The sequence below is a fragment of the Triticum urartu genome, chromosome 1 (genome assembly GCF_003073215.2).
Source record: "Triticum urartu cultivar G1812 chromosome 1, Tu2.1, whole genome shotgun sequence".
In the NCBI taxonomy this organism is placed as follows: Eukaryota; Viridiplantae; Streptophyta; class Magnoliopsida; order Poales; family Poaceae; genus Triticum; species Triticum urartu.
In genome coordinates this window covers 526,561,282-526,588,576 of record NC_053022.1, presented here as the reverse complement: position 1 = coordinate 526,588,576, position 27,295 = coordinate 526,561,282, and the positions used below count along the sequence as shown (strand labels likewise).

Below are 27,295 nucleotides of genomic sequence, written 5' to 3'. Positions count from 1 at the left end.
TGCAGTGCATATGAAGATATGCTGAGTAGGCCGCACCATATCTGAACAGGCCATCCTTCTTGCTGGCAGTATTTCATGCATGGCTCTGCAGTTTTGTTTATTTATTTACATCCTTTTACATGCCTGCCTCTGTAACCCTGCTGCTTTGAACTTCTCCCTTCTCCTGATGATATCTTTCAGCAGCCAGAAGATACGATTCTTGAGTTTCATGTCTGATTTGACAACAATCAACAAGTTAGTAAATAGTACTAGCAAAAGATACTGGCAGAAAATACTTGGAAGGAAATGGTAGGAAATTCTCAGATAGTTTCAAGTTCTCTCACAAACCCACAAGGGCCCAACAATCGTACTGAAGTCTCAACAGCCCGTACACACATACAGTACATTACTAGAATGTTCAGAGTTCAGTACACCGCCGTCCCATGCATAGTCACGCACGGTTGCCCTCAGTTGTCAACCTGAGCCGCTCCATCAGTGACCGGGACGCCGTCGCCGCCATTGTTCACCGCCTCTAGCGCTGCCTCCGGTGCCCGCTTCTTCTCCTCGGCGAGACGGGCTCTGCGCCAGTGGTCCCTGGTGTAGAGGTGACTGATCATGCCGCGCTTGTCGCAGCCGTGCACGCCACACAGGCTGCACGAGAGGCTGTCGTCCGCCTGACGCAGCGTGACGAACAGCTTGCCCTCCACCTTGATGTAATACTCCTCGCCGGTCACGGCGGGGCCTCCGTCGATCTCCACGGCTCCCTCTTCCTCGGCATCAGCTTTCTTTTGTTCTTCAGCTTTGGCAGCACCATGTCCGGCCCCTGCACCTTCATCTACTTCCATTGGGGCCACGGAGGAGACACGGGCGCAGACCGGGGCGGCAACATCCACTTGAGGCGTTGCCGATGACACTACCACCTCCATATCTCCCGCTGCTGGTTTCTTCATGGAGTCATCGCTCCCATTGACGACGATGGAGGCCGCTTCCTTGGATGAGCTGTCGATCATGGCGGTGGCAGCCTTCTTCACCCCCTGTCCTGCCGATGACAAAGCTACCTCCATCTCTCCCGCTGCTGGTTTCTTCACTGAGTCATCGCTGCCATTGACGACGATGGAGGCGGCTTCCTTGGATGGGCTGCCGATCACGGGGGTGGCGGCAGCCTTCTTCACCCCCTGTCCTGCCGATGACACAGCTACCTCCATCTCTCTTGCTGCTGGTTTCTTCACCGAGTCATCACTGCCATTGACGACGATGGAGGTGGCTTCCTTGGATGGGCTGCCGATCATGGTGGCGGCGGCAGCCTTCTTCACCCCCTGTCCTGCACCGGCTTCAACGGTGGCCTTCTGTTTGTTGGTGTGCTTCCTGCCGGACAGGTGAGTCTGCATGACGCACTCCGACGGGGCCTTGACGTCGCAGAGCTTGCACAGCAGGATGCCGCCGTCCAGTCGGCACACGCCATTCGCCTCCATGGGCACAGTTTCTGATGCTGACCCATTGCCACATGCACCGACACCAACTGCAGCCACCTTTGCCTTGTTGGTGTGCTTCCTGCCGGACAGGTGAGACTGCATGGCGCACTCCGACGGCACCTTCACGTTGCAGAGCTCGCACAGCAGGGAGCCGCCGTCCACCCGGCCCACGTCATTGCCCCCCACGGGCACCATTTCTGATCCTGGCCCGTCGCCACCAGCAGCGACGGCTGCCGGTGGTTCCACGGCTTCGCACTGCTTCTGCTTGGCTTGCTTGGATACGTGCTTGGTCCCCTGTAGGTGGCACATCATGGTAACAATGTCAGCGGTCTGCACGTCGCACACCTCGCAGAGGATGGAGCCGTTCAGCTGCACCACCTCGCACAATGTCCCGGAGTCTGTCAGCATATGGAACTTCCTCGGCGTGTAGCCGCCTTCCACCTCTGCCTCTTCCTCCGCTTCCCCAGGGGCAAGCGAGGCCGCCATCTTCATGTGAGCCTTCCCTTTGAGGTGATCCTTCGTGCCCTTCTCGCTGGTTGCCGTGCAGGTCAAGTCTCGCTTCTGATTCTTGCTGCTTGGCCCGGCTGAAAGGGTGGATGTGGCTGGGACAACGTCGAAGTTCTTCCGCTTGGCCGGTAGCACGGCTGCTGATGCATTTGGTTTTGAGCAGACCTGCATGAACAAACACAAACTCCACTAAGCAGACACTCGTTTAGGTTACGGAGACCTGTGGAAGAACAAAGGCAAAAATCCCTCATCGTAACAAAAATGTTGTATTCAGACATATGCCACTAATGTTTTCGTAGCTTTGTGCTAGTGCCATCTCAGTCCCTTTAATTTCTGTCACTCTCTCCTTCTCTAACCATGTGATGTTTCATGTTTTGCTGTCTTTTCAAACCGTTCAAATCGATCAACCTTGGCTGGTTTTTCCCCATCACGTCTTGAGAAATGACAAGATGTCAAAATATGATATCTGATCAAACCAAACATGGTTGATCGATTCGAACCGTTCGAAGGGACAGTGCAAAACCAAAACATCACATGGTCAGTCAGGTCAGGGAAGGAGAGATTGACAGGAAAGGGACTGAGATGGCACTAACACAAAACTTGGAAAGACACTAGTGGCACATCCCTCGCTGCAACATTGATAGTGAAATTTCCTGGAATACCAAGTTGTTGAAGTGGCATTGATGATGAATCTATGTTTTTGAACTGAAACCACAACAAGAATTACGGAATGAAGGGAGTACATCAGAACCTTATACACCCTAAAAATATGCGCATAAGTTTCAGCAAAATACGACATAAATCATGAAATTAGGGATGGATACAAGTATGAGCGTGTAAACTTTATAACTTAAACAAGGAATGGTGTAAGTTACAGGTCATATTTAAGTCTTAATTTTTAGACGCATATACTTGTATCCATCCTCTATGAGCATGACTTATTTCGTATTTTATCAAACTTATACAAAATTTTGTTAGCCGTATCATGCTATAGGATTCATATGTCCCTAGGTATAGAAAATCCCTTGTCGCAAGCTCCTGTGCTTCTCTAGCACCTCTTAATATTCAAAGATAATGGAAGAATGCAAACATTTTAGTACACTAGAAACTAGGACCAAGGACATTTGTAAGGACACATAAAATTGGTTTCTCAGCAATCATGATTAAATAGCCTTTGAGACCTCTTTATGTTCCAGAAATCATGATACACATTTGCCATGTACTGGATTTGCAGTTCGGGCCCTTTCTATATACAAAAGAATGAGCACTTTTACTAATAGGATCAGAATAATACCTACTTTCAAGCATATAAGACCCTCTCCAACTTTGAGCCTAACTTTAACAATAAATTTGACTAATAAAATGTCAGTTATATGCCACAAAAACTATAGCGTTCAAAACTTCTTTCAGATACAAAATCAGTGATATATTTTTTGTGGCATAGAACTCAGATTTTATTAGTCAAATTTGTAGTCAAAGTTAGGCTCAAAATTTGAGGGGGTGTTACATATTTGTAAGCAGGCAGTATTGTGGTCAATAAATGAGTTGGAAGTACAACCGATTCAAGTAGCCTCATAGGAAACTATAAATATTATAGTTAACCACGCTGCAGTAAAACAAATATATTGTTTTGTTGAATTTGGGTAGGGTTGGCAAAGTCCAAACATATTCCTTACCCCATCCTTCTTAGGCAATGGCTGCGCGAGCATGGCAGTCTTCCTCATATGAATTTTCCCTTTGAGGTGATCTTGCATGTTCTTCTGACTGCTTGCTGTGATGCCGCATGCCGTGCAGTTCAAGCCCAAGTTGTCGCAACTTTTTTCAGCGAAAGCCATCAAAGGGGCAACAATACCAGGGTTTTGCCCCTTGGCCGGTAAGGCTGCCGACCTATTTACCTTCAAGCTGAACTGCATCAAACACAAACACCAGTCAATTCTTTGACACATATAAGAAATAATCTTTATCTCTCACAAATGAAAAAAACTATTATCAACAATATATATACACCATCAATGGATCTATTTTTCCTACTCCCTCCGTTCACTTTTATAAGTCGTTTCAGACAAGTGAAATTGAGCTGTTTTGCACAATATCTGAAACGTCTACAAAGCCTTATAAAAGTGAACAGAGGGAGTATTAAAAGAAAAAAAACAAGTAGAAGGTTAGTACAAATTGTTGGTATTTGGTAACAAGATGACATGTAAATATCTTGAATTGTTGCAAGCCTTAGCACTATTTGTTGTTTGTATTCATAGTAAAATCAGAAGCAGTCGAGACCTATTTATGTCCCTCAAAATGTGTGATTTACCGGTGTTACAAGTTACATCTAACCAAGCCACTCTAGCTAGCTGGGCTGTAAAATGTAGGTAATTCAAGAATACTGTTGTATAGTGTCAAAAACACTCTTATATTGTGAGACGGAGGGAGTAGTGAATACTGAATACAACAATATTATCAGTAGGGCATCAAGGTGTCAACAAAAAAGAATTGCAGTAGCCTGGGCTATGGACTCAAGCCCAGACATAAAACTTGTTGAAGGTTAGTACGAATTCGTGTTTGTTTTGAATACATGAACACATATGCTGTCTGGGCTTGAGTCCATAGCCCAGGCCACTGCAATTCTTTTTTCTTGACACCTTGATGCCCTACTGATAATGTCGTCATATTCAGTATTCACTAGTATTCTTGAATTACCTATATTTTACAGCCCAGCTAGCTAGAGTGGCAGTCGAGACCTATTTATGTTCCTCAAAATGTGTGATTTACTGGTGTTACAAGTTACACCTAACCAAGCCACTCTAGCTAGCTGGGCTGTAAAATATAGGTAATTCAAGAATACTACTGAATACGACGACATTATCATTAGGGCATCAAGGTGTCAAGAAAAAAGAATTGCAGTGGCCTGGGCTATGGACTCAAGCCCAGACAGCATACGTTTTCATGTATTCAAAACAAACACGAATTCATATATACTTGAATATGAAAATGTAAGGCTAGTACAGTATGAATCAAAACACGATTCAGGACAGTTTGATTCGAAGATCCATATAACTTGTGCAGTAGCAAGATATTATGATGCTTGTAACATCACATTATATAGAACGCTTGAGTGTTATTATATCTAAATGTGTCTCACCTAAAGAACAAGAATCATAGTTGGTTCAACCAATTAGATATTGGACATCAGAAATGAAACAATACTTTGCATTCCGTATTTCAGTACGGAGATATAAATACATGCTGCATTTTATTACCGCATCCTCCTCTGGTTGACCTGTTCCAGGCGATGGCTGCGTATGTTTAGCGGCCTTCTTCCCGTGGCTCTTCCCTCTGAGGTGCTCTTGCAGGGCAACCTCACTGGTTGCCGTGATGTTGCACACCGTGCAAGTCAGGCCTGACTTCGGCTTCTTGCTTCCGGTGGCCGCCAAAACAGCAGATGCATCATGTACATCAGGGTTTTTCCGCTTGCCTGGCACAGCAGCAGACACGTCTACTTTAGACCCGGCCTGCACAGACTGGAGAAGAACACAGATATTGGAATAGTTAGGGGATGAAAAGGAGCCGGAGACCTAGATTCAACAGGTTGAATCCTCAGATCAGCAAACCTCATGAAAGTACGGCGACGCTGTCTTCAGCGATGGCGCCGCCCCATGTTCGGACACGCCGGCCAGCCCCACGAGCAACCTGGCGCGCTCCTCCATGAGCTCACGGCGGACCTCGGCCTCGAGCGCCATGGCCTCCGCCTCCTCCCGCAGGATCCGCGCCCTTATCCTCTCCTTCGGAAACGGTTACGGTAAAAATCCAAGACCCCCAGCTGATCCCCCGCGTACGATTGAAATCTTTGGAAGGATCCCACTGAGCCAGGGAATTAATGCTGATTCTCTTTATTTTTGGCAAGTCATGATTTGCTTCCACCAAATAAATATAGAAATTAATGCTTCCATGATTTACGTTATAGAAGCTCCATTTTCAGTTTTTCTTTAGGCTGGAAATACCTAGAGTGATTTATCTACTGTGCACAAGATAAGCTTTTCTATCTACACGAAAACTAACGGCATCTCCAACGGCAACCGCGAATATTCTTCCACATCCGTCCGCGGACATAGATGCGGTAGGCCGCCATCCAACGCTGCCCGCATACGTCCAGCCAACAATTCGAACTAATTGGACCAAACTCGATCAAACCGGATGAATTTCATTGAAGTTCGGACATAATTTACATAAAAAGTTGATATTCGACCGTTTAACAAAAGAAAAGCTAAAAAAACTAAATCATATACCGGACGACCACCTCGTACGCGTGGTCTCCATCCCTGCCACACCGTCGTTGTCGTGGTGGTGGTCCCTCCAGCGGCAGGACGGCGTCGGAGGGCCGCAGTAGCCTTGTCCGGTGGCTGCCTGCCACTCGCGGAGGAGCTGCTCCGCCTCCTGCTGCACCTTGCGGTGTGACGCCGCGGCCACTGCCGACGTGGCCTTCGGAGCCCTAGCAGCGGACTTGCTGCGACTGGCATTGGCGGAGCAGCCGCTAAGTGACTACTCCTCGCCGATCTTGACAAACTCGCCGTCAAGGTAGCGGAGGCGTCTGGCGGGCGTCTCCGCGGTGGTCACAGAGTAGTCGAACACCCACACGGCACGAGGTTAGGGTCGTTGCGGAACCAGTACATTGTCAGGTTGCTCTTGGCCAACGCGGAGCGGTGATCGGCACTACACCGGGTTGTACCTTGCCTGCTGCCGAGCTACGCGCTCCACCTTAGAGACAATGACCTTGAGCCCGAGGGACTGCCTCCTCTGAGGTAGTGGACGAGGCGCCCCTCGCCTTCTTGATTGCGGGCGGTGATGGTGGCTGGAACTACGTCGGTGTTTCCCTGGAGAGGGAGGGATGATGTAGCACACAAATAACAACACCTCGCAACCCGACGTGTTAAAGGGGTTGTCAATCCCTTTCGGGTAACGGCGTCAGAAACGACGAGTGACTGGAGATAAAGTTGTAAATATTGATAGATCGAACGCCAAATAAAATAAATTGCAGCAAAGTATTTTTGGATTTTGGTTTAATATATCTGAATAAAAATGCAAAGGAAAAGTAGATCGCAAGGCAAATATATGAGAAAGAAGACCCGGAGGCCGTAGGTTTCACTAGTGGTTTCTCTCGAGAAAAATAGCAAACGGTGGGTAAATAAATTACTGTTGGACAATTGATAGAACTTCAAATAATTATGACGATATCCAGGCAATGATCATTACATAGGCATCACGTCCAAGATTAGTGGACCGACTTCTGTCTGCATCTACTACTATTACTCCACACATCGACCGCTATCCAGCATGCATCTAGTGTATTAAGTTCATGGAAAAACGGAGTAATGCAATAAGAATGATGACATGATGTAGACAAGATTCGTTTATCTATATGGCGGTAGATTTAGATCTCATATTTTTATCCTTAGTAGCAACGATACATACGTGTCGGTTCCCTTTCTGTCACTGGGATCAAGCACCGTAAGATCGAACCCACTACTGGGCATCTCTTCCCATTGCAAGATAAATAGATCAAGTTGGCCAAACAAAACCCAAATATCGAAGAATAAATACGAGGCTATAAGAGATCATGCATAAAATAGATCAAAGAAACTCAAATACTTTTATGGATATAAAAACATAGAACTGATCATAAACTCGAAGTTCATCGATCCCAACAAACACACCGTAAAAGAGTTACATCATATGGATCTCCAAGAGACCATTGTATTGAGAATCACGAGAGAGAGAGAGAGAGATATGAAACCATCTAGCTACTAACTACGGACCCGAAGGTCTACAAAGAACTACTCACGCATCATCGGAGAGGCACCAATGGAGGTGGTGAACCCCATCCGAGATGGTGTCTAGATTGGATCTGGTGGTTCTGGACTCCGCGGTGGCTGGATGAATATTTTGTCGACTCCCCTAGGATTCTGGTATTTTTGGGGGTATTTATAGAGAAAAGAGGCGGTCCGGGGGCACCCGAGGTGGGCACAACTCACCAGGGCGCACCTGGGCCTCCTGGCGTGCCCTGGTGGGTTGTGCCCCCCTCGGGGCACCCCCAGGTGCAACCGGGGCCCATTGCGTTCCTTCTGGCCCATAAAAAAATCTCTGTAAAGTTTCGTGGCATTTGGACTCCGTTTGATATTGATTTTCTGCGATGTAAAAAACATGGAAAAAACAACAACTGGCACTTGGCACTATGTCAATAGGTTAGTACCAAAAAATGATATAAAATGATTATAAAACACCCAAGATTGATAATAAAACAATATGAAACAATCAAAAATTATAGATATGTTGGAGACGTATCAGCATCCCCAAGGTTAACTCCTACTCGTCCTCGAGTAGGTAAGTGATAAAAACAAATTTTTTAATGTGGAGTGTTGTTCATCAAGTCATATCATATTATTTTCTTTATAGCATGGACATTTGGACTTTTATGTGATTCAAAGCAATAGTCTAGTTTTGACATAATAATTTAGATACTCAAGCATATCAACAACCAACCATGTCTTTCAAAATATCAATGCTAAAATAAGTTATCCCTAGCCCATCATGCTCAAACATTGATCCATTCATGAAACACACTCGAATATTAACTACACCCAATACTTGAGCACGATCATATTGCCTCCTAGTTGGTGCTTTTATGAGAGAAGATGGAGACTCAAATTTCAAAAATAAAAATTGCATAAAGTAAAAGAAAGTCCCTTCGCAGAGGGGAGTAGAGATTTGTAGAGGTGCCAGAGCTCAAAGCGAAAAAATTGAGATAAAAACATTTTGAGAGGTGTATCCATCCCACCAACGAAAACGACTTAGAGTTCCCAATACTTTCCATGCTTAGATATATCATAGGCAGTTTCCAAATAGAAAATAAAGTTTATTCCTTTTTTCATCATAACTTTCACTTTCCATGGCTAACCGTATCCACTGATGCCCTATTGGGGAACGCGGTATTTCAAAAAAAATTCCTACGATCATGCAAGATCTATCTAGGAGATGCATAGCAACGACAGGGGAGAGTGTGTCTACGTACCCTCATAGACCTAAAGCGGAAGCGTTTATCAACGCGGTTGATGTAGTCGTACACCTTCATGATCCATCTCGATCAAGTACCGAACGTACGGAACCTCCGCATTCAGCACACGTTCAGCTCGATGACGTCCTCGCCTTCTTGATCCAGCAAGAGGGGCGAAGTAGTAGATGAGTTCCGGCAGCACGACGACGTGGTGACGGTGTTGGTGAAGAACAATCTTCGCAGAGATTTGCCTAAGCACTATGAAAACTATGGCGGAGGATAAACTAGAGGGGACGGGGTTGCCGGCACACGGCTTGGTGTTTCTTGATGTGTCTTTGGTGCTAGCCCTGCCCCTCTATTTATGTGTTGAGCCCTGGGGTCGAAACTTGGAGCAAAAGCCTCATCAAAGTCGGTTTTGCCCGAAGGCAAGAGTCCCACTCGGACTCCAGGACCAAACGCCACAACCCTTGGCGTCTGGCCCAGACGCCATGGGCCTCGGCATCTAGCCCATGTCCAGACGCCAGGGTCTCCGGCGTTTGGCCCCCTGGCCTCCACAAAACTCCTTTTGCACTGACCTAAAGCCTCGTGGGCTTCACCCCTTGGTTGAACCATATCATCCTATATATCAATATTTACCTCCAGACCATTCCGAAGCTCCTGGTCATGTCCGTGATCTTATCCAGGATTCTGAACAACATTCGGCCACCAACATACATAACTCATATAATACTATATCGTCAACGAACGGTAAGCGTGCGGACCCTATGGGTTCGAGAACTACATAGACATGACCGAGACATCTCTCTGGTCAATAACCAATAGCGGAACCTGGATGCCCATATTGGCTCCTACATATTCTACGAAGATCTTTATCGGTCGAACCACATAACAACATATGTTGTTCCCTTTGTCATCGGTATGTTACTTGCCCGAGATTCGATCGTCAGTATCCTCATACCTAGTTCAATCACGTTACCAGCAAGTCTCTTTACTCATTTTGTAATGCATCATTCCGCAACTAACTCATTAGTCACATTTCTTGCAAGGCTTATAGTGATGATCATTACCGAGAGGGCCCAGAGATACCTCTCCGATACATTGAGTGGCAAATCCTAATCTCGATCTATGCCAACTCAACAAACACCATCGGAGACACCTGTAGAGCATCTTTATAATCACCCAGTTACGTTGTGACGTTTGATAGCACACTAAGCGTTCCTTCGGTATCCGGGAGTTGCATAATCTCATAGTCATAGGAACATGTATAAGTCATGAAGAAAGCAATATCAATAAACTAAACGATCATAGTGCTAAGCTAACAGATGGGTCTTGTCCATCACATCATTCTCTAATGATGTGATCCCATTCATCAAATGACAACACATGTCCATGGCTAGGAAACTTAACCATCTTTGATTAACGAGATAGTCAAGTAGAGGCACACTAGGGACTCTTTGTTTGTCAATGTATTCACACATGTACAAAGTTTCCGGTTAATACAATTCTAGAATGAATAATAAACATTTATCATGATACAAGGAAATATAAATAAGAACTTTATTATTGCCTCTAGGGCATATTTCCTTCACTCTCCCACTTGCACTAGAGTCAATAATCTAGTTTACATCGTCATGTGATTTAACACCAATAGTTCACATCGTCAGGTGACCAACACCCAAAGGGTTTACTAGATTCATTAATCTAGTTCACATAGCTATGTGATTAATACCCAAAGAGTGCTAAGGTGTGATCATGTTTTGCTTGTGAGAGAAGTATAGTGAGCGGTTCTGTTACATTCAGAGCCGTATGTATTTTGCAAATATTCTATGTCTACAATGCTCATGGAGCTACTCTAGCTAATTGCTCCCACTTTCAATATGTATCCAGATTGAGACTTGGAGTAATCAGGACCGGTGTAAAAGCTTGCATCAACATAACTCTTTACGACGAACTCTTTATCACCTCCATAACCGAGAAATATTTCCTTAGTCCTCTTAGGTAACTAAGGATAACTTTGACCGTTGTCCAGTGATCCACTCCTGGACCACTATCGTACCCCCTTTCCAAACTCATGGCAAGGTACACAACACAACATGGCATACTTTATAGAACCTATGGCTGAGGCATAGGGAATGACTTTCATTCTCTCTATCTTTTGCCGTGGTCGTGTTTTGAGTCTTACTCAACTTCATACCTTACAACTCAGGCAAGAACTCCTTTTTGACTGTTCCATTTTGAACTACTTCAAAAAACTTGTCAAGATATGTACTGATGTCTAGTACACAACCTTCTTCTTGTAGACGTTGTTGGGCCTCCAAGTGCAGAGGATTGTAGGACAATAGCAAATTTCCCTCAAGTGGATGACCTAAGGTTTATCAATCCGTGGGAGGCATAGGATGAAGATGGTCTCTCTCAAACAACCCTACAACCAAATAACAAGGAGTATCTTGTGTCCCCAACACTCCCAATACAATGGTAAGTTGTATAGGTGCACTAGTTCCGCGAAGAGATGGTGATACAAGTGCAATATGGATGGTAGATATAGGTTTTTGTAATCTGAAAATATAAAAACAGCAAGGTAACTAATGATAAAAGTGAGTGAAAATGGTATTGCAATGCGTTGAAACAAGGCCTAGGTTCATACTTTCACTAGTGCAAGTTCTCTCAACAATAATAACATAATTGGATCATATAACAATCCCTCAACATGCAACAAAGAGTCACTCCAAAGTCACTAATAGCGGAGAACAAATGAAGAGATTATTGTAGGGTACGAAACCACCTCAAAGTTATTCTTTCTGATCGATCTATTCAAGAGTCAGTAGTAAAATAACACGAAGCTATTCTTTCTGTTCGATCTATCCTAGAGTTCGTACTAGAATAACACCTTAAGACACAAATCAACCAAAACCATAATGTCACCTAGATACTCCAATGTCACCTCAAGTATCCTTGGGTATGATTATACGATATGCATCACACAATCTCAGATTCATCTATTCAACCAACACAAAGAACTTCAAAGAGTGCCCCAAAGTTTCTACCGGAGAGTCAAGACGAAAACGTGTGCCAACCCCTATGCATAAGTTCACAAGGTCACGAAACTCGCAAGTTGATCACCAAAACATACATCAAGTGGATCACGTGAATATCCCATTATCACCACAGATAAGAACATGCAAGACATACATCAAGTGTTCTCAAATCTTTAAAGACTCAATCCGATAAGATAACTTCAAAGGGAAAACTCAATTCATCACAAGGAGATAGAGGGGGAGAAACATCATAAGATCCAACTATAATAGCAAAGCTCGCGATACATCAAGATCATGCCGAATCAAGAACACGAGAGAGAGATCAAACACATAGCTATTGGTACATACCATCAGCCCCGAGGGTGAACTACTCCCTCCTCGTCATGGAGAGCGTCGGGATGATGAAGATGGCCACCGAAGAGGGATTCCCCCCCTCCGGCAGGGTGCCGAAACGGGTCTAGATTGGTTTTAGGTGGCTACGGAGGCTTGCGGCGGCGGAACTCCAGATCTAGGTTATGTTCTGCAAGTTTGGGTATATATAAGAGATGTTGGTGTCGGGAACAAGTCAAGGGCGTCTCCGAGGCGGCCATGAGGTAGGGGGGAGCGCCCAGGGGGGTAGGTCGCGCCCCCACCCTTGTGGGTGCCTCGGGACTCTTCTGGCCCATCTCCGGTACTCCGTGGGCTTCTTCCGGTCCAAAAATAATCTCCGTGAAATTTCAGGTCAATTGGACTCCGTTTGGTTTTCCTTTTCTGCGATACTCAAAAACAAGGAAAAACAGAAACTGGCACTAGGCTCTAGGTTAATAGGTTAGTCCCAAAAATCATATAAAATAGCATATAAATGCATATAAAACATCCTAGATGGATAATATAATAGCATGGAACAATAAAAAATTATAGATACGTTGGAGACGTATCAAGCATCCCCAAGCTTAATTCCTGCTCATCCTCGAGTAGGTAAATGATAAAAATAGAATTTTTGATGTGGAATGCTACCTAACATATTCATCAATGTAATCTTCTCTATTGTGGCAAGAATATTCAGATCCATAAGATTGAAGACAAAAGTTTAATATTGACATAAAAACAATAATAATTCAAACATACTAACCAAGCAATTATGTCCTCTCAAAATAACATAGCCAAAGAAAGTTCATCCCTACAAAATCTTATAGTTTGGCCATGCTTCATTTTCATCACACAAAATGCTCCCATCATGCATAACCCCGATGACAAGCCGAGCAATTGGATCATACTTTTTAACGCTCTTCAGCCTTTTCAACCCTTACGCAATACATGAGCGCAAGCCATGGATATAGCACTATAGGTGGAATAGCATATGATGATGGGAGTTATGTGAGAAGACAAAAAGGAGAAAGTCTCACATTGACGCGGCTAATCAACGGGCTATGGAGATGCCCATCAATTGATGTCAATGCGAGGAGTAGGGATTGCCATGCAACGGATGCACTAGAGCTATGAGAGTATGAAAGCTCATCCAAAGAAACTAAGTGGGTGTGCATCCAACTTGCTTGCTCATGAAGACCTAGGGCATTTTGAGGAAGCCCATCACTGGAATATACAAGGCAAGTTCTATAATGAAGAATTCCCACTAGTATATGCAAGTGACAAAATAAGAAACTCTCTATCATGAAGACCATGGTGCTATTTTGAAGCACAAGTGTGGAAAAAGGATAGTAACATTGTCCCTTCTCTCTTTTTCTCTCATTTTTTGTTTGGGCTTCTTTGGCCTCTTTTTTTATTTGGGCTTTGGCCTCTTTTTTATTTATTTATTTCACTTTACTCACATGGGACAATGCTCTAGTAATGATGATCATCACACTTTTATTTACTCATAACTCAATGTTACAACTCGATACTAGAACAAAAACATGACTCTATGTGAATGCCTCCGGCGGTGTACCGGGATATGCGATGAATCAAGAGCGACATGTATGAAAGAATTATGAAAGTGGCTTTGCCACAAATACGATGTCAACTACATGATCATGCAAAGCAATATGCCAATGATGGAGCGTGTCATAATAAACAGAACGGTGGAAAGTTGCATGGCAATATATCTCGGAATGTCTATGGAAATGCCATAATCGGTAGGCATGGTGGCTGTTTTGAGGAAGATATAAGGAGGCTTATGTGTGATAGAGCGTATCGTATCACGGGGTTTGGATGCACCGGCGAAGTTTGCATCAACTCTCAAGGTGAGAAAGGGCAATGCACGGTACCGTAGAGGCTAGCAAATTGCGGAAAGGTAGGAGTGCGTATGATCCATGGACTCACATTAGTCATAAAGAACTCATATACTTATTGCAAAAGTTTATTAGCCCTCAAAGCAAAGTACTACTACGCATGCCCCTAGAGGGATAGATTGGTAGGAAAAGACCATCGCTCGTTCCCGACCGCCATTCATAAGGAAATCACTCAAAGAACACCCCATGCTTCAAATTTGTCACACAACATTTACCATACGTGCATGCTACGGGACTTGCCAACTTCAACACAAGTATTTCTCAATTTCACAACTACTAAACTAGCATGACTCTAATATCACCATCCTCATGTCTCAAAACAATCATCAAGTATCAAACTTCTCCTACTATTCAACGCACTTTATATGAAAGTTTTTATTATACCCATCTTGGATGCCCATCATATTAGGACTAATTTTATAACCAAAGCAAATTACCATGTTGTTCTAAAAGAATCTCAAAATAATATAAGTGAAGCACTAGAGCAAACGACAATCTACTCCAAAAGATGTAAGCGAAGCACAATGCGTAGTTGAATAATTATGTAACTATGTGAAGACTCTTTAACATTTAAGAATTTCAGATCTTGGTATTTTATTCAAACAACAAGCAAAACAAAATAAAATAAAATGCCGCTCCAAGCAAAACACATATCATGTCGTGAATAAAAATATAACTCCAAGTAAAGTTACTGATGGACGAAGACGAAAGAGGGGATGCCTTCCGGGGCATCCCCAAGCTTAGGCTCTTGGTTGTCCTTGAATATTACCTTGGGTTGCCTTGGGCATCCCCAAGCTTAGGCTCTTGCCACTCCTTATTCCATAGTCCATCGAATCTTTACCACAACACAAAACTTAACAGAAAACTCGTAAGCTCCGTTAGTATAAGAAAATAAATCACCACTTAGGTACTATTGTGAACACATTCTAAATTCATATTTGTGTAATATCTACTGTATTCCAACTTCTCTATGGTTCATACCCTCTGATACTACTCATAGATTCATCAAAATTAGCAAACAACACAATGAAAACAGAATCTGTAAAAAACAGAACAGTCTGTAGAAATCTGAAGGTTCCGAATACTTATGTAACTCCAAAAATTCTGAAACATTAGGATGACCTAAATAATTTGTATATTGATCTACTGCAGTTGGAATTGGTATTTTATCGCTCTCTGGTAAATAATGAAAATTATTTTCGTGAGTGCATACTTTCTGTTTTTATCAGCAAGATCAAACAACAATCACCTAAGAAGATCCTAAAGGCTTTACTTGGCACAAACACTAATTAAAACATAAAAACACAATCATAATAGAGTCTAGATAAATTATTTATTACTAAACAGGAACAAAAAGTGAAGAACAAAAATAAAATTGGGTTGCCTCCCAACAAGCGCTATCGTTTAACGCCCCTAGCTAGGCATGATGATTTCAATGATGCTCACATAAAAGATAGGAACTGAAACATAATGGGAGCATCTTGAAGAATATGACTAACACATTTAAGCCTAACCCACTTCCTATGCATAGGGATTTTGTGAGCAAACAATTTATGGGAACAATAATCAACTAGCGAAAGCAAAACAAGCATAACTTCAAGATTTTAAGCACATAGAGAGGAAACTTGATATTGTTGCAATTCCTACAAGCATATATTCCTCCCTCATAAAATTTTTCAGTAGCATCATGAATGAATTCCACAATATAACCATCACATAAAACATTATTTTCATGATCCCCAAGCATAGAATTTTTATTACTCTCCACATAAGCAAATTTCTTCTCATGAATAGTAGTGGGAGCAAACTCAACAAAATAACTATCATGTGAGGCATAATCCAATTGAAATTAAAATCAAGATGACAAGTTTCATGGTTATCATTGTTCTTTATAGCATACATGTCATCACAATAATCATCATAGATAGCAACTTTGTTCTCACAATAGATCTTGGAGATGCTTGAGAAAATCAGACGTAGATGCCTATGGACGAAGAAAACCGAGCAAGGAGACAAGTGCAACTCACTGGCAGCCTGGGATTTGGTATGCAGACCTTAAAAACAAGGCGGTCTCGGAGCGATCAATCTTTCCATCCAAAACGAAGCTCTGCTCCTAAAATTCTTGCACAAATTCTACAACAAGAAAGATGTCCCCTGGGTACAGCTCCTTTGGAACACTTACTACTCCGACAAGATCCCACATGCATCTGACGCAGTGGGGTCATTCTGGTGGTGTGACGTTCTCAAGCTTACTCCTAAATACATGGGGGTGAGCCGTGTCCAGGTGGTCGATGGCACGATAGTTCTTGCATGGAAAGACTTATGGCTTGATGAGGCACTGGAAACTTCCCATCCTTGAGCGTTCTCTTATGTTCTGCATGAAGATGCCTCTATGAAAAATTTGTTGGTAAGCCCATCACTGCACGCAACCTTTCATCTTCCACTCTCGCCAGAAGCATTCGAGGAGGTACGTGACATCCAAACGATCGCCAGACTGCAACCCTCAACAACCAGCAATGACATCTGGCACTATATTTGGGGAAAACCTGACTTCAAAGCGGTTGATTACTACAAGTTCTGCTTGATGAGGTTATGTACCTAGGGTAGGGTAATAGGCCTGACCTAGACACCTTCCCCTAGGACATCACCCTAAAGCCAAAATCATTCAAAGTGTACCATTATCCACTCGACCAGAGACGTTCCCCTCGGAAGAATCAATGGCACTCGACCGTCGCAGAAGCCACTCAACGAGCGGAACATCTAAAGCACTCTGCACCAGCAACGGTCGAGCATTTACTTATAGGCTTAATTGCCATTTATAGCATTTAATGGCTAGCGTTACCAGTAACATTCCTCTCTTAATGTACAATGAATCCTGTGTAACGGAGGGGAGCAGGGGTCCTGGCGCACTCTATATAAGCCACCCCCTCCTCCGGGAGAAGGGTTCGCATCTTTGTAAACACACACACACACACACACATAATCCAGTCGACCGCCTCAGGGCACCGAGACGTAGGGCTGTTACTTCCTCCGAGAAGGGCCTGAACTCGTGTGTACAACTACTCCATAGCTAGGATCTTGCCTCCTCATACCTACCCCCCATTCTACTGTCAGTCTTAGACCCACGACAGTTGGCGCCCACCGTGGGGCAGGTGTCTGATACGTCTCCAACGTATCTATAATTTTTGATTGCTCCATGCTATATTATCTACTGTTTTGGACTATATTGGGCTTTATTTTCCGCTTTTATATTATTTTTGGGACTAACCTATTAACCAGAGGCCCAGCCTAGAATTGCTATTTTTTTGCCTATTTTAGTGTTTCAGATAAACAGAATATCAAACGGAGTCCAAACGGAATAAAATCTTCGGAAACGTGATTTTCTCACCGAACGTGATCCAGGAGACTTGGACCCTACTGCAAGGGATCAAAGAGGTGGTCACGAGGGTGGGGGCGCCCCCCCTAGGGCGCGCCCCCTACCTCGTGGGCCCCTCGGTGCTCCACCGACGTACTCCTTCCTCCTATATATACACACGTACCCCCAAATGATCAGAATAGGAGCTAAAAACCTAATTCCACCGCCGCAACTTTCTGTATCCACGAGATCCCATCTTGGGGCCTGTTCCGGAGCTCCACCGGAAAAGGGCCGTCATCAAGGAGGGCTTCTACATCATCCTAGCCTCTCCGATGAAGTGTGAGTAGTTTACCATCAGACCTTCGGGGTCCATAGTTAGTAGCTAGATGGCTTCTTCTCTCTCTTTGAATCTCAATACAAAGTTCTCCCCCTCTCTCGTGGAGATCTATTCGATGTAATCTTCTTTTTGCGGTGTGTTAGTTGAGACCGATGAATTGTGGGTTTATGATCAAGTCTATCTATGAATAATATTTGAATCTTCTCTGAATTCTTTTAAGCATGATTGGTTATCTTTGCAAGTCTCTTCGAATTATCCGTTTGGTTTGGCCAACTAGATTGGTAGTTCTTGCCATGGGAGAAGTGCTTAGCTTTGGGTTCGATCTTGCGGTGTCCTTACCCAGTGACAGAAGGGGCAGCAAGACACGTATTGTATCATTGCCATCGAGGATAACAAGATGGGGTTTATTTCATATTGCATGAATTTATCTCTCTACATCATGTCATCTTGCTTAAGGCGTTACTCTGTTTTTAACTTAATACTCTAGATGCATGCTGGATAGCGGTTGATGAGTGGAGTAATAGTAGTAGATGCAAAATCGTTTCGATCTACTTGTCACGGACGTGATGCCTATATACATGGTCATGCCTAGATATTCTCATAATCATGCACAATTCTATCAATTGCTCAACAGTAATTTGTTCACCCATCGTAGAATACTTATGCTCTTGAGAGAAGCCACTAGTGAAACCTATGGCCCCCGGGTCTATTCTCGTCATATCAATCTCCATCACTTTTATATTGTTTTGCTATTTACTTTGCCTTTACTTTTTACTTTGCATCTTTATATCAAAAATACCAAAAATATTCTATCTATCAGATCTTACTCTCGTAAGTGACCATGAAGGGCTTGACAACCCCTAATCGCGTTGGTTGTGAGTAGCTATCGCTTTGTGCAGGTACGAGGGACTTGAGCGTGGGCTCCTACTGGATTGATACCTTGGTTCTCAAAAACCGAGGGAAATACTTATGCTACTCTGCTGCCTCATCCCTTCCTCTTCGGGGAAAACCAACGCAAGCTCAAGACGTATTAGTGTCTTAGCAGTTTATTGGAGAAGTTGCGATTCTTCCAATTCCCATCATCATGGTTTCCGGCGGAGGATTGGCTGAAGGCCGTGAGATCCGTCTCGGTGCGCTCGTCTTCATCGCCGACGACTCCGCTTGGCTTCACGAAGATCCACTCGACGTCGAGGTGCTACCCGTCCGCGGGGCGACGCACTTCCGCGCGTGCGTTCGCGGCGTCCTTCTTCGACAACCGTCGACTCCGTATCAGTCGACTCCTATGACAACATCTCTCTCTGTTGTTCGCCGGCGCCAGTGATCTGATCGGTCGCGGCTTCAGCGGTGGGTGAGGCCGCGGTGGCCCACCAATCGGCCACCCCGCTAATCGCGGCAATCGAGCCCGATGAAACTCTCTACGGCCTGTTCGATCTATCGACTGGCTCCGTCGAGACTGCGACCGAATGCGACAGCAGCGACCCCGCGGCAGAAGTCTTGATGGTCAATGGACCACGTATTCCTCCTGGCTTCACTCGGGAAGATGGTGGCGATGGCGGCAGTGATCCGTCGCGTGTTGACGAGTAGTACCGTCCCGAACCCCTCTCTTCGCAGCGGAGGGAAGATCTTCGTCGCCGTAATATGGATGCGCTCCACACTCCTGTCGTTGGAGAAACCCCTGAGGCCCAGGCCTTGGAGGAGGCGCGCCTGGCCAACTTGGCTGAGCACACTCGACTGGAGAACCTCCAGCACGCACTCGACGAGCGTGCTCGGCAGCGGATCCCCGAGTCCAGTCGACGACAACTTTTTCCGCCTCCGACTCAGGTATATCAAACTCCAATCCAGAATCTCACAGCTGCAGCTCGAATAGCAGAGTCAATTCAACCTTCCCAGTCAGAAGCTGGCCGAGGTTTGATGCAAATCCGGGCTTTACTCTAGGCAGCAGGAGAGCAGAATACAGCGGTATCTCAGTCGCAGAATAGGATTCATAGCAGGTCTGTGGTGGTGGATACTGTCCAGTCTACCCATAGCCCGAGACCGCCTCCGCGGTGTGAGGGACGTGGATACCAGCAAGATCAGTACAAGAACCATGAGCAGTATGATCATCGACTCGACCATGACGATCGTCGTCGAGTGCCCACGTCTCCTCCGAGGAGTGGGTCGTACGTGCCTCGGCGGCAAGATGACAGGCGCCCCCACAACGGCGAACGGAGAATTCCAGTCGACCCCAGAGAACCAGGCTTTGATGCGAGGTCAATCCTCGTTCAAGGTCTGGTTGATAGAAACAGAGCTCACAGAGAAGGCCACGATAGAGATCATCCGACTGGAAGCAGGGTACATGTTTGAGGACCCGAGTGTTTCAACAGAGCCATCAGAGCAGCAGTGATTCCTCCAAACTTCAGGTTGGCGACTGGAGTCAGCAAGTTCACCGGCGAATCCAAACCAGACACTTGGCTTGAGGATTACCGAGTGGCTGTGCAGATTGGTGGTGGCAATGATGATGTAGCCATGAAGCACCTCTCCTTGATGTTGGAGGGCTCTACCAGAGCATGGTTGAATCAATTGTGAAAGTGCGTTATATCGACTAGAGGGGGGGTGAATAGGAGATTTTTATGAAAGTCTTCAAAACGTGGGAGTTATGAAGACAAACAGCAAAGATTTTGCCTATTACTATGCAGCGGAAGTTAGATTACACTAGGCAAGCCATGGTCAAGTATTCAATAGAGTGAAAGCACAAAGACAAACAGCTGCAGTGTAATAAGGATCAGGTAGGAAGAAGTTATGAAGCCAAACAGATCATACATTCACGTTGTGAAGACAAAAGATAGAGCAAGCATGCAATGGCTTCACAATGAGTAACAGTAAGAAAAAGGAAGTGAAGATGAAACCAGTGACTCGTTGAAGACAATGATGTGTTGGACCAGTTCCAGTTGCTGTGACAACTGTACGTCTGGTTGGAGCGGCTAGGTATTTAAACCTTAGGACACACAGTCCCGGACACCCAGTCCTGAACACGCAGCTCAGGACACCAAGTCCTCACCGTATTCTCCTTGAGCTAAGGTCACATAGTCCTCGCCCAATCACTCTGGTAAGTCTTCAAGGTAGACTCCCAAACCTTCACAGACTTCGTTCAATGGCAATCCACAATGTCTCTTGGATGCTCTGAACGCGACGCCTAACCGTCTGGAGGATTCACAGTCCTCAAGTGCAATAAGTCTTCAGATCACACAGACAAGAAGACTTAAGTGATGCCCAATGTTCTCTGGCTCTGGGTGGTTAGGGCTTTTCTCCTCGCTAGGAATTTTCTCTCAAAGGCTTCGAGGTGGGTTGCTCTCAAACGACAAAAGCCGTGCACTGAAATCTGAGCAGCCAACCGTTTATGGTTGTAGGGGGTGGGCTATTTATAGCCACTTGGCAACCCGACCTGATTTGTCCGAAATGACCCTGGGTCACTAAGGAACTGACACGTGTCTCAACGGTCAGATTTCAAACTCTCATGGCAACTTTACTTGGGCTACAAGCAAAGCTGACTTGTCCGGCTCTGGACAAGATTCGCTCTCATTGTCTTCACTCGAAGACATAGGTTTTTGATTTAGGCATCACTTCAGTCATTCTGACTGGTTCTCCTGGACCCCACTTAACAGTACGGTGGTTCCTATGACTCAACACAAAAGAAAAAGAACTACGAAAGATCTAAGTCTTCGAGCTCCATAGGCTTCATAATGTCTTCTTTTTTCATAGTCTTCAATGTGAATATCTTCATATACCACCTTTGACTTCAATGTCTTCATACATTTTTAGGGGTCATCTCTGGTAGTAAAACCGAATCAATGAGGGACTTCTACCTGTGTTATCCTGCAATTCTCACAAACACATTAGTCCCTCAACTAGGTTTGTCGTCAATACTCCAAAACCAACTAGGGGTGGCACTAGATGCACTTACAATCTCCCCCTTTTTGGTGATTGATGACAAACTAGTTGAAGTTTTCAACAAGGAATATAGTCTGTGAAATTGTAAAGGACAAGGAATTGTCTTCATAAGTTGCAAGGGCTCCCCCTGAGATGTGCATATAAGTTAATTTGCTTTTGGAATGCAAATGCACATGGCAGGTTGTACTTGAGGAGATCCACTTCAGCTTATGATGACAATCCACTATGCATGTGAAAGTATATGAAGATAATGACATGCATAATGGAAAATGGACGTCTGCAAAATGAGCTAAGTGCGGAATTTATCGTCGCACATGCGGAATTTATCTTCGCAAAATAGGGTGGCAAACAAGTAGAAGACGACCATCTGGTTTAAGTGTTACAACTCATAAGAACCAAATGAAGCAAAAACGAGAGTTGTAAGCACGAAGCAAAATATAGCAAAACATAAAGCACTCGCCCATATGGACCCGCTTGAAGACTATCAACTCATATGCTTCTCCCCCTTTTGTCAGCGAGGACCAAAAAGGTTTGAAGACATAGAGTGTCTACTCGTTCTCAGGAGCAGCAGGGTCGTTGGAGGTGTTTGGCGGTGCAGAAGAGCTTGGAGGTGCTGAAGCAGGTGGCGGGGATGTAGCATCGTCTTCTTCATCGATGATTCTGGCAGTGACTGTGGCAGCAGATGAAGAAAACTCAGAGTCTTCAAGTTATGGTGTGTTGCGCATCACAGCCCTTCTAGGAGGTGTGGTGTCAAACTTGAAGCGCTCAGTGAAGCCACCCTCTTCAAGTTCAGCTTTAGTACATATCATTGATAGCCCTTTCCATGTACGCCGGTAGGTTTCATGAGTGACGAAAGCATTCTTGGTGGCAAGATTTCGAAGACGATTAACATCTACCAAGAGGCTTTTCATCTGACGCTTTAGCCAGTCGTGATGCCTATCTTGTTTTTGATGAAGGGCCACAAGAAGCTCTCGGCCATTGAGAACACGAGCGTGCTTCTTGGGTCTTGAAGCAGTTGCACTATCAGTGGCTTCAGTTGAAGCAGGGTGTGGCGCACGTGTAGTGCCAGCCAAAGGATACACCGTGGAGATGGCTTCAACACCTTCATCATTTTGAGTGAAGCTCTGGTGTTCTGCATTCTGAAGACTTAAGGTTGCTTGGCAGGCTCAGGATATATAGCTTCAGCAGAGGTATCCACATCTGGCAAGAAGATCCGATGGTTGCGGGCTGAGGGCTGATATGAGATCGCAGAGTGAAGCTTGATCAGTCTCATTACCCAAGGAGCATAGAACTTTAAACCAAACAGATCTGAGCCTGATGCAGCGAGTTGGCGTATGAAGAAATCCTGTGCGTTGAAGCATTTGCCATGAAGGATACCGAATATCAAAGTCTTCATTGCACCCTCAATCTTGGCATTTGGAGAGTGCCCTTTAATAGGCCAGAGAGTCCGCCGGATAATGTGATAGATTGTTCTGGGCAGGTACTCAAAGTCTTCAACGAAGAACTCTGTTGGATAAGGAGCATCGAGAGGCAGTGGCTTCATCATGGAGAGCATCTGACTCATATTTGGTTCAGGCCTCTGGAATATGCTCTCAAGAGCTTCAGTGTGTAGTGGACAGCCTTCCTCGAAGAGTTCGCCAGGAGTGGGCAGCCCGGTGAGCTCAATGATATCGAATGCATTGGCTTCGTGATGGACATTGCCGGTCATCCACTCCAGGGCCCAAGTCTTCGGATCTCTGTTGTATCCTTTGATGTGTAGGGTGGCATAGAATTGCAGCAGAAGCTCTTCATTCCAGTGCTCTTCATCAGTTATAAACTGCAGCAGACCCACTTGCTTGAAGCAATCCAGCGCTTCCTCTAAGCAGGGCAGACCAGCAATGGCTTCAACATCAAGGCGCTTGTGCGGGAAGATGCGACCTTGGTTGTATAGGATGCATGAATAGTAGCTGCGCTGAGGATAGCTCCAGAACCTATCTGATGAAATCCTTTCCCTTGAATAGGGGTTCTTGGAGCTGTTGAAGAACGTATTGTCTGCCTTGAAGCTATTGATGTCAAAGGAGCCAGGTGCTGATGCAGGACCTGGGAACCTTGGCAGCCTTGGGACTGGCTTCTGGACATGAGGCCTGCTCAACATGGTAATCAAATTGAGGACCTGCAGCAGACTCAGGAACAGAAGTGTCTGGATCAGTAGCTTCGCTGTCTGCTGAAGCTTTTGGTGGGGAGGGCTCCACATTGGCTTCAGTTTGGTTGTGGCAGCCTCAACATTTTCAGCCTCCGCTTGACTAGCTGGAGGGTCAGTCACAAGCACGTTCTCCTGGAGAACTGCTTCTTGGTGGAGCATAGGAGTGGCTCTTGTGGTGCTTCTTCTGCGGCTGATGCAGCCGGAATGTCTTCAGCATAGACTTGAGGCCTTGGACCTTTGCGAAGCCTGCGGAATGCAGACGACGCCTGTGGGGTTGGAGTGGGCTGGGCCTCATTGTCTTCTTCCTCTTGAGGGCGATCCGCCCATGACGCATCTTGTGCAATTGGCGTCAGAGGACGACCAATGCTGATGAGTTCGCTGTGTTCATACTGAGGAAGGGCTGCATCATCTTGTACATTGTCCTGATGACCAATGTCTTCAGCAGCAATGGGGTCGGCTGCTGGTATGTCTTCAGCTTCAGGAGCCTCTGTGGAAGCAGGCTCATGAACTGTCAGTTGTCGTTCTGCGTTGGGGTGAACCATAGAATAGGTTCAACTATCAAGGGCTCTGTGGGAGCAGCCCGAGATTTCTTGATCTTTCGCTTCTTCTTGCTGGGGGCAGTAGGAGAGGCTTCAGAGCTTTTCCTCTTCCTGGCTTCAGCCTCAGCAGTTCTTGTCTTCTTGAGCTCTGAAGCTGTTGACCGGCTCTTTGGCTTCGAGCCAGTCGTTGCAGTTGGGAAGACAATTGGAACTGCTTCTTGCCTAGGTGCCTCTGGTTCAGCCATAGCAGGCTTCTTCTTCTTCTTCGCGGCCATCTTGGGGTCGATGCCAGGACGCCCAAGTGCCTTGCGCTTCTCAGCCTCATTGTAGGCTTGTACACATCTTTCAGCCAGAGACTTCATCCGCTCACGTGAAGCCCTGAGCTTCTGCACGCTTCTTCAGAAAATTTTCCTTGAGCTCATGCAACATGGTCTTGAAGCTCTTCACTTCTTGCACGCTGAGCTTGGCCATATTCTTCTTGAACTGAGCCTTTTCATGATCAATTTTCTGCTTCAGTTCAACAATGCGCTGGGCAATGGCAAGTTCTGAAGCAATTGCGCCTTGGAAGGCGACGCTGAGGCCAACAGGCAGCTGCAGATCTTCGAAGCTGATGTTTGGTGTGGCAAACCATTCGTCGATGAAGTTGTGGATGATGGCGACATCAAAGAGAGGCAAATTGTTGAAGATTTCAGCTTCTTCTTTGCTCTTGATGAGCTGCTCTAGAGCGTCATCTCCAAGATCTTCATCACTTGACAGATCAATGGCTTCGCTGCGCAGAATGGCAGCAGCTGTGAGCTCTTTGCCGGTGTGTGGCTGAGGCACCTTGGCCTTCTGGGGCTTGGAGACGCGGGATACGTCTTCAGACTGCACACTGTCTTCAGGAGGTGCAGTTGCCAATGGCTTCGCCCTTGAGATTTTTGATGAAGGGGCCGGCTTTGAAGCTTTTGGCTTCTTCGACTGCTTTGGCTTCGGTACAGCAGGAGCTTCATCAGACTCAGAGTCAGCTGGAGGGTCATTCACGGCAGTCCCTTGGACTAAGATGCGGGTGATGAGGCCCTCAAGGTTGGCATACGGACCGATGATATTGGTCGCGTCGTGCCATCTGCCCTTGGTGCTGAGGACCAGGGTTGAAGTCTAACCCCAACTTCTTCTTGTTCTGCTTCGCTGATTGTTGGGCAAACTGGAAGTTGCGCTTGAATAGATTGTCGTCACGACACCAGAGTAGTGACGACGGATGTGCATCATCAGGCTGTGGCCCACGAACCATGCATGGATAGAAGCTTTGGGCAATAGCTTCATCTCTGGACCTGGGTACAAGGTTCTTGTATAAGATGTCTCCCCACGGTCTTTTGATGGCACTTTTCTCAGCATACTCTTGGGTTGTGAAGCGGTATTTGAACCATTGTTCAGCCCAATAGCGTCGAATCCATTGGATTCGGGTCTTGCGCTGCCCATAATTCTCTTCAGGATCTGTTTTATACATTTCTGCCAGGTCTTCAGGCAGATCTTTGGAAGTTCCTTCACGTCGCTGTCTGCCCCCCTTCCTTGCTGCTGCTTCTGAAGCCATAAACTTTAACTTGAAAGGCTTCAAAACTTTCAAAGGCTTCAAAGGCTTTCTTTTGCTGGACCAACAGGAACTGGCTTCAGGAGAATTTATGTGATGCTGTAGGAATTCTGCAAATGAATGCAGACTATGAGAACCGAAGGATTCTCCCACGGACATGTACCTGTGACAGCATTAAGGTGCGAGGGAAGGGGAAGAGGTCATATGCATTCTCAGAAGGTTTTGAAGATTAATCAGTTTAGAAGACATTGACCTCATCGTGCGAAGACATTCACTCATAGATAAGAAGTTGGTTCCAGATTTGTACGAACCCACAGATCAGTACAAGTGAGGAATCTAACTACTTCATGAAGCACAAGTGAATATACTAGGCATGTTATGAGATGCAGATTGAGAGATCTAACTTGTGTGAAGAGAAACTTCTTATGGTAGAAAGTGACAGAACCATGAGATCAAAAGGGGCTGTAAAAAGAAGTTTTATTTACCACACTTGGAACTGCTAGAACGGAGTGGGAGATGATGCCGAGCAGTTCAATCCTCCGTGCCCTAACTTGGCGACGGAAGACACCTACGGCGACGGAGAACGATGTCCGCGGCGTGAGGACGGCGTCGGAGAGGTTGCGGCAGCGAAGCGCTTCGTCGCCGGCGTCGTCGAGAGCTAGCGGTGGCGCTAGGGTTCGTGCGAGGGTGGAAGAAGGAGATAATGACCGCGGTAAGTGTGAATTTATAGGCACAGGGGCGGCACTGTGCTATTACACAGGTGCCCCTGGCGATTCGCATCTGAGGAACGCGTGGCCTGTTTGCGGAAGTTTGGGGTTTGTTCCACGTCCCACGCACGCCTGGATTGTCGGGCGGTCGTTCCTGCTTCTCCGGATTTTATGTGGAGGAATGAGCATTGAAAACGGACTTTATGGTTGTCTCTATATCTTCTGCTGACAAGGACGCAGTGAAGACATTCGACAGTTTCAATAGAATGCATATGACTTGGAGAGATAGAATTTGAGATAGAAAGCATAGAGAGATTAGGGTCCGATCACATTCACTTAGTTCAAAAGATTCAACCAAGAAGACATAGCTATAAGTGAATGC

General features: G+C 45.5%; 1 protein-coding gene across 1 annotated transcript in view; it reads right to left on the bottom strand.

The window, feature by feature from the left end:
* Positions 1–446: 446 nt before the first annotated feature.
* The window catches only part of LOC125533051, a 38,152-nt gene continuing 11,303 nt past the window's right edge, over positions 447–27,295 (bottom strand). Inside the window, exons 2-5 of the mRNA XM_048696847.1 lie at positions 5,564–5,734; positions 5,213–5,473; positions 3,635–3,865; positions 447–2,123 (exon numbers count right to left, since the gene is read on the bottom strand). Of these exons, the coding sequence (XP_048552804.1) occupies positions 447–2,123; positions 3,635–3,865; positions 5,213–5,473; positions 5,564–5,734 (2,340 nt within the window). The remainder of the gene's footprint in view (positions 2,124–3,634; positions 3,866–5,212; positions 5,474–5,563; positions 5,735–27,295) is intronic.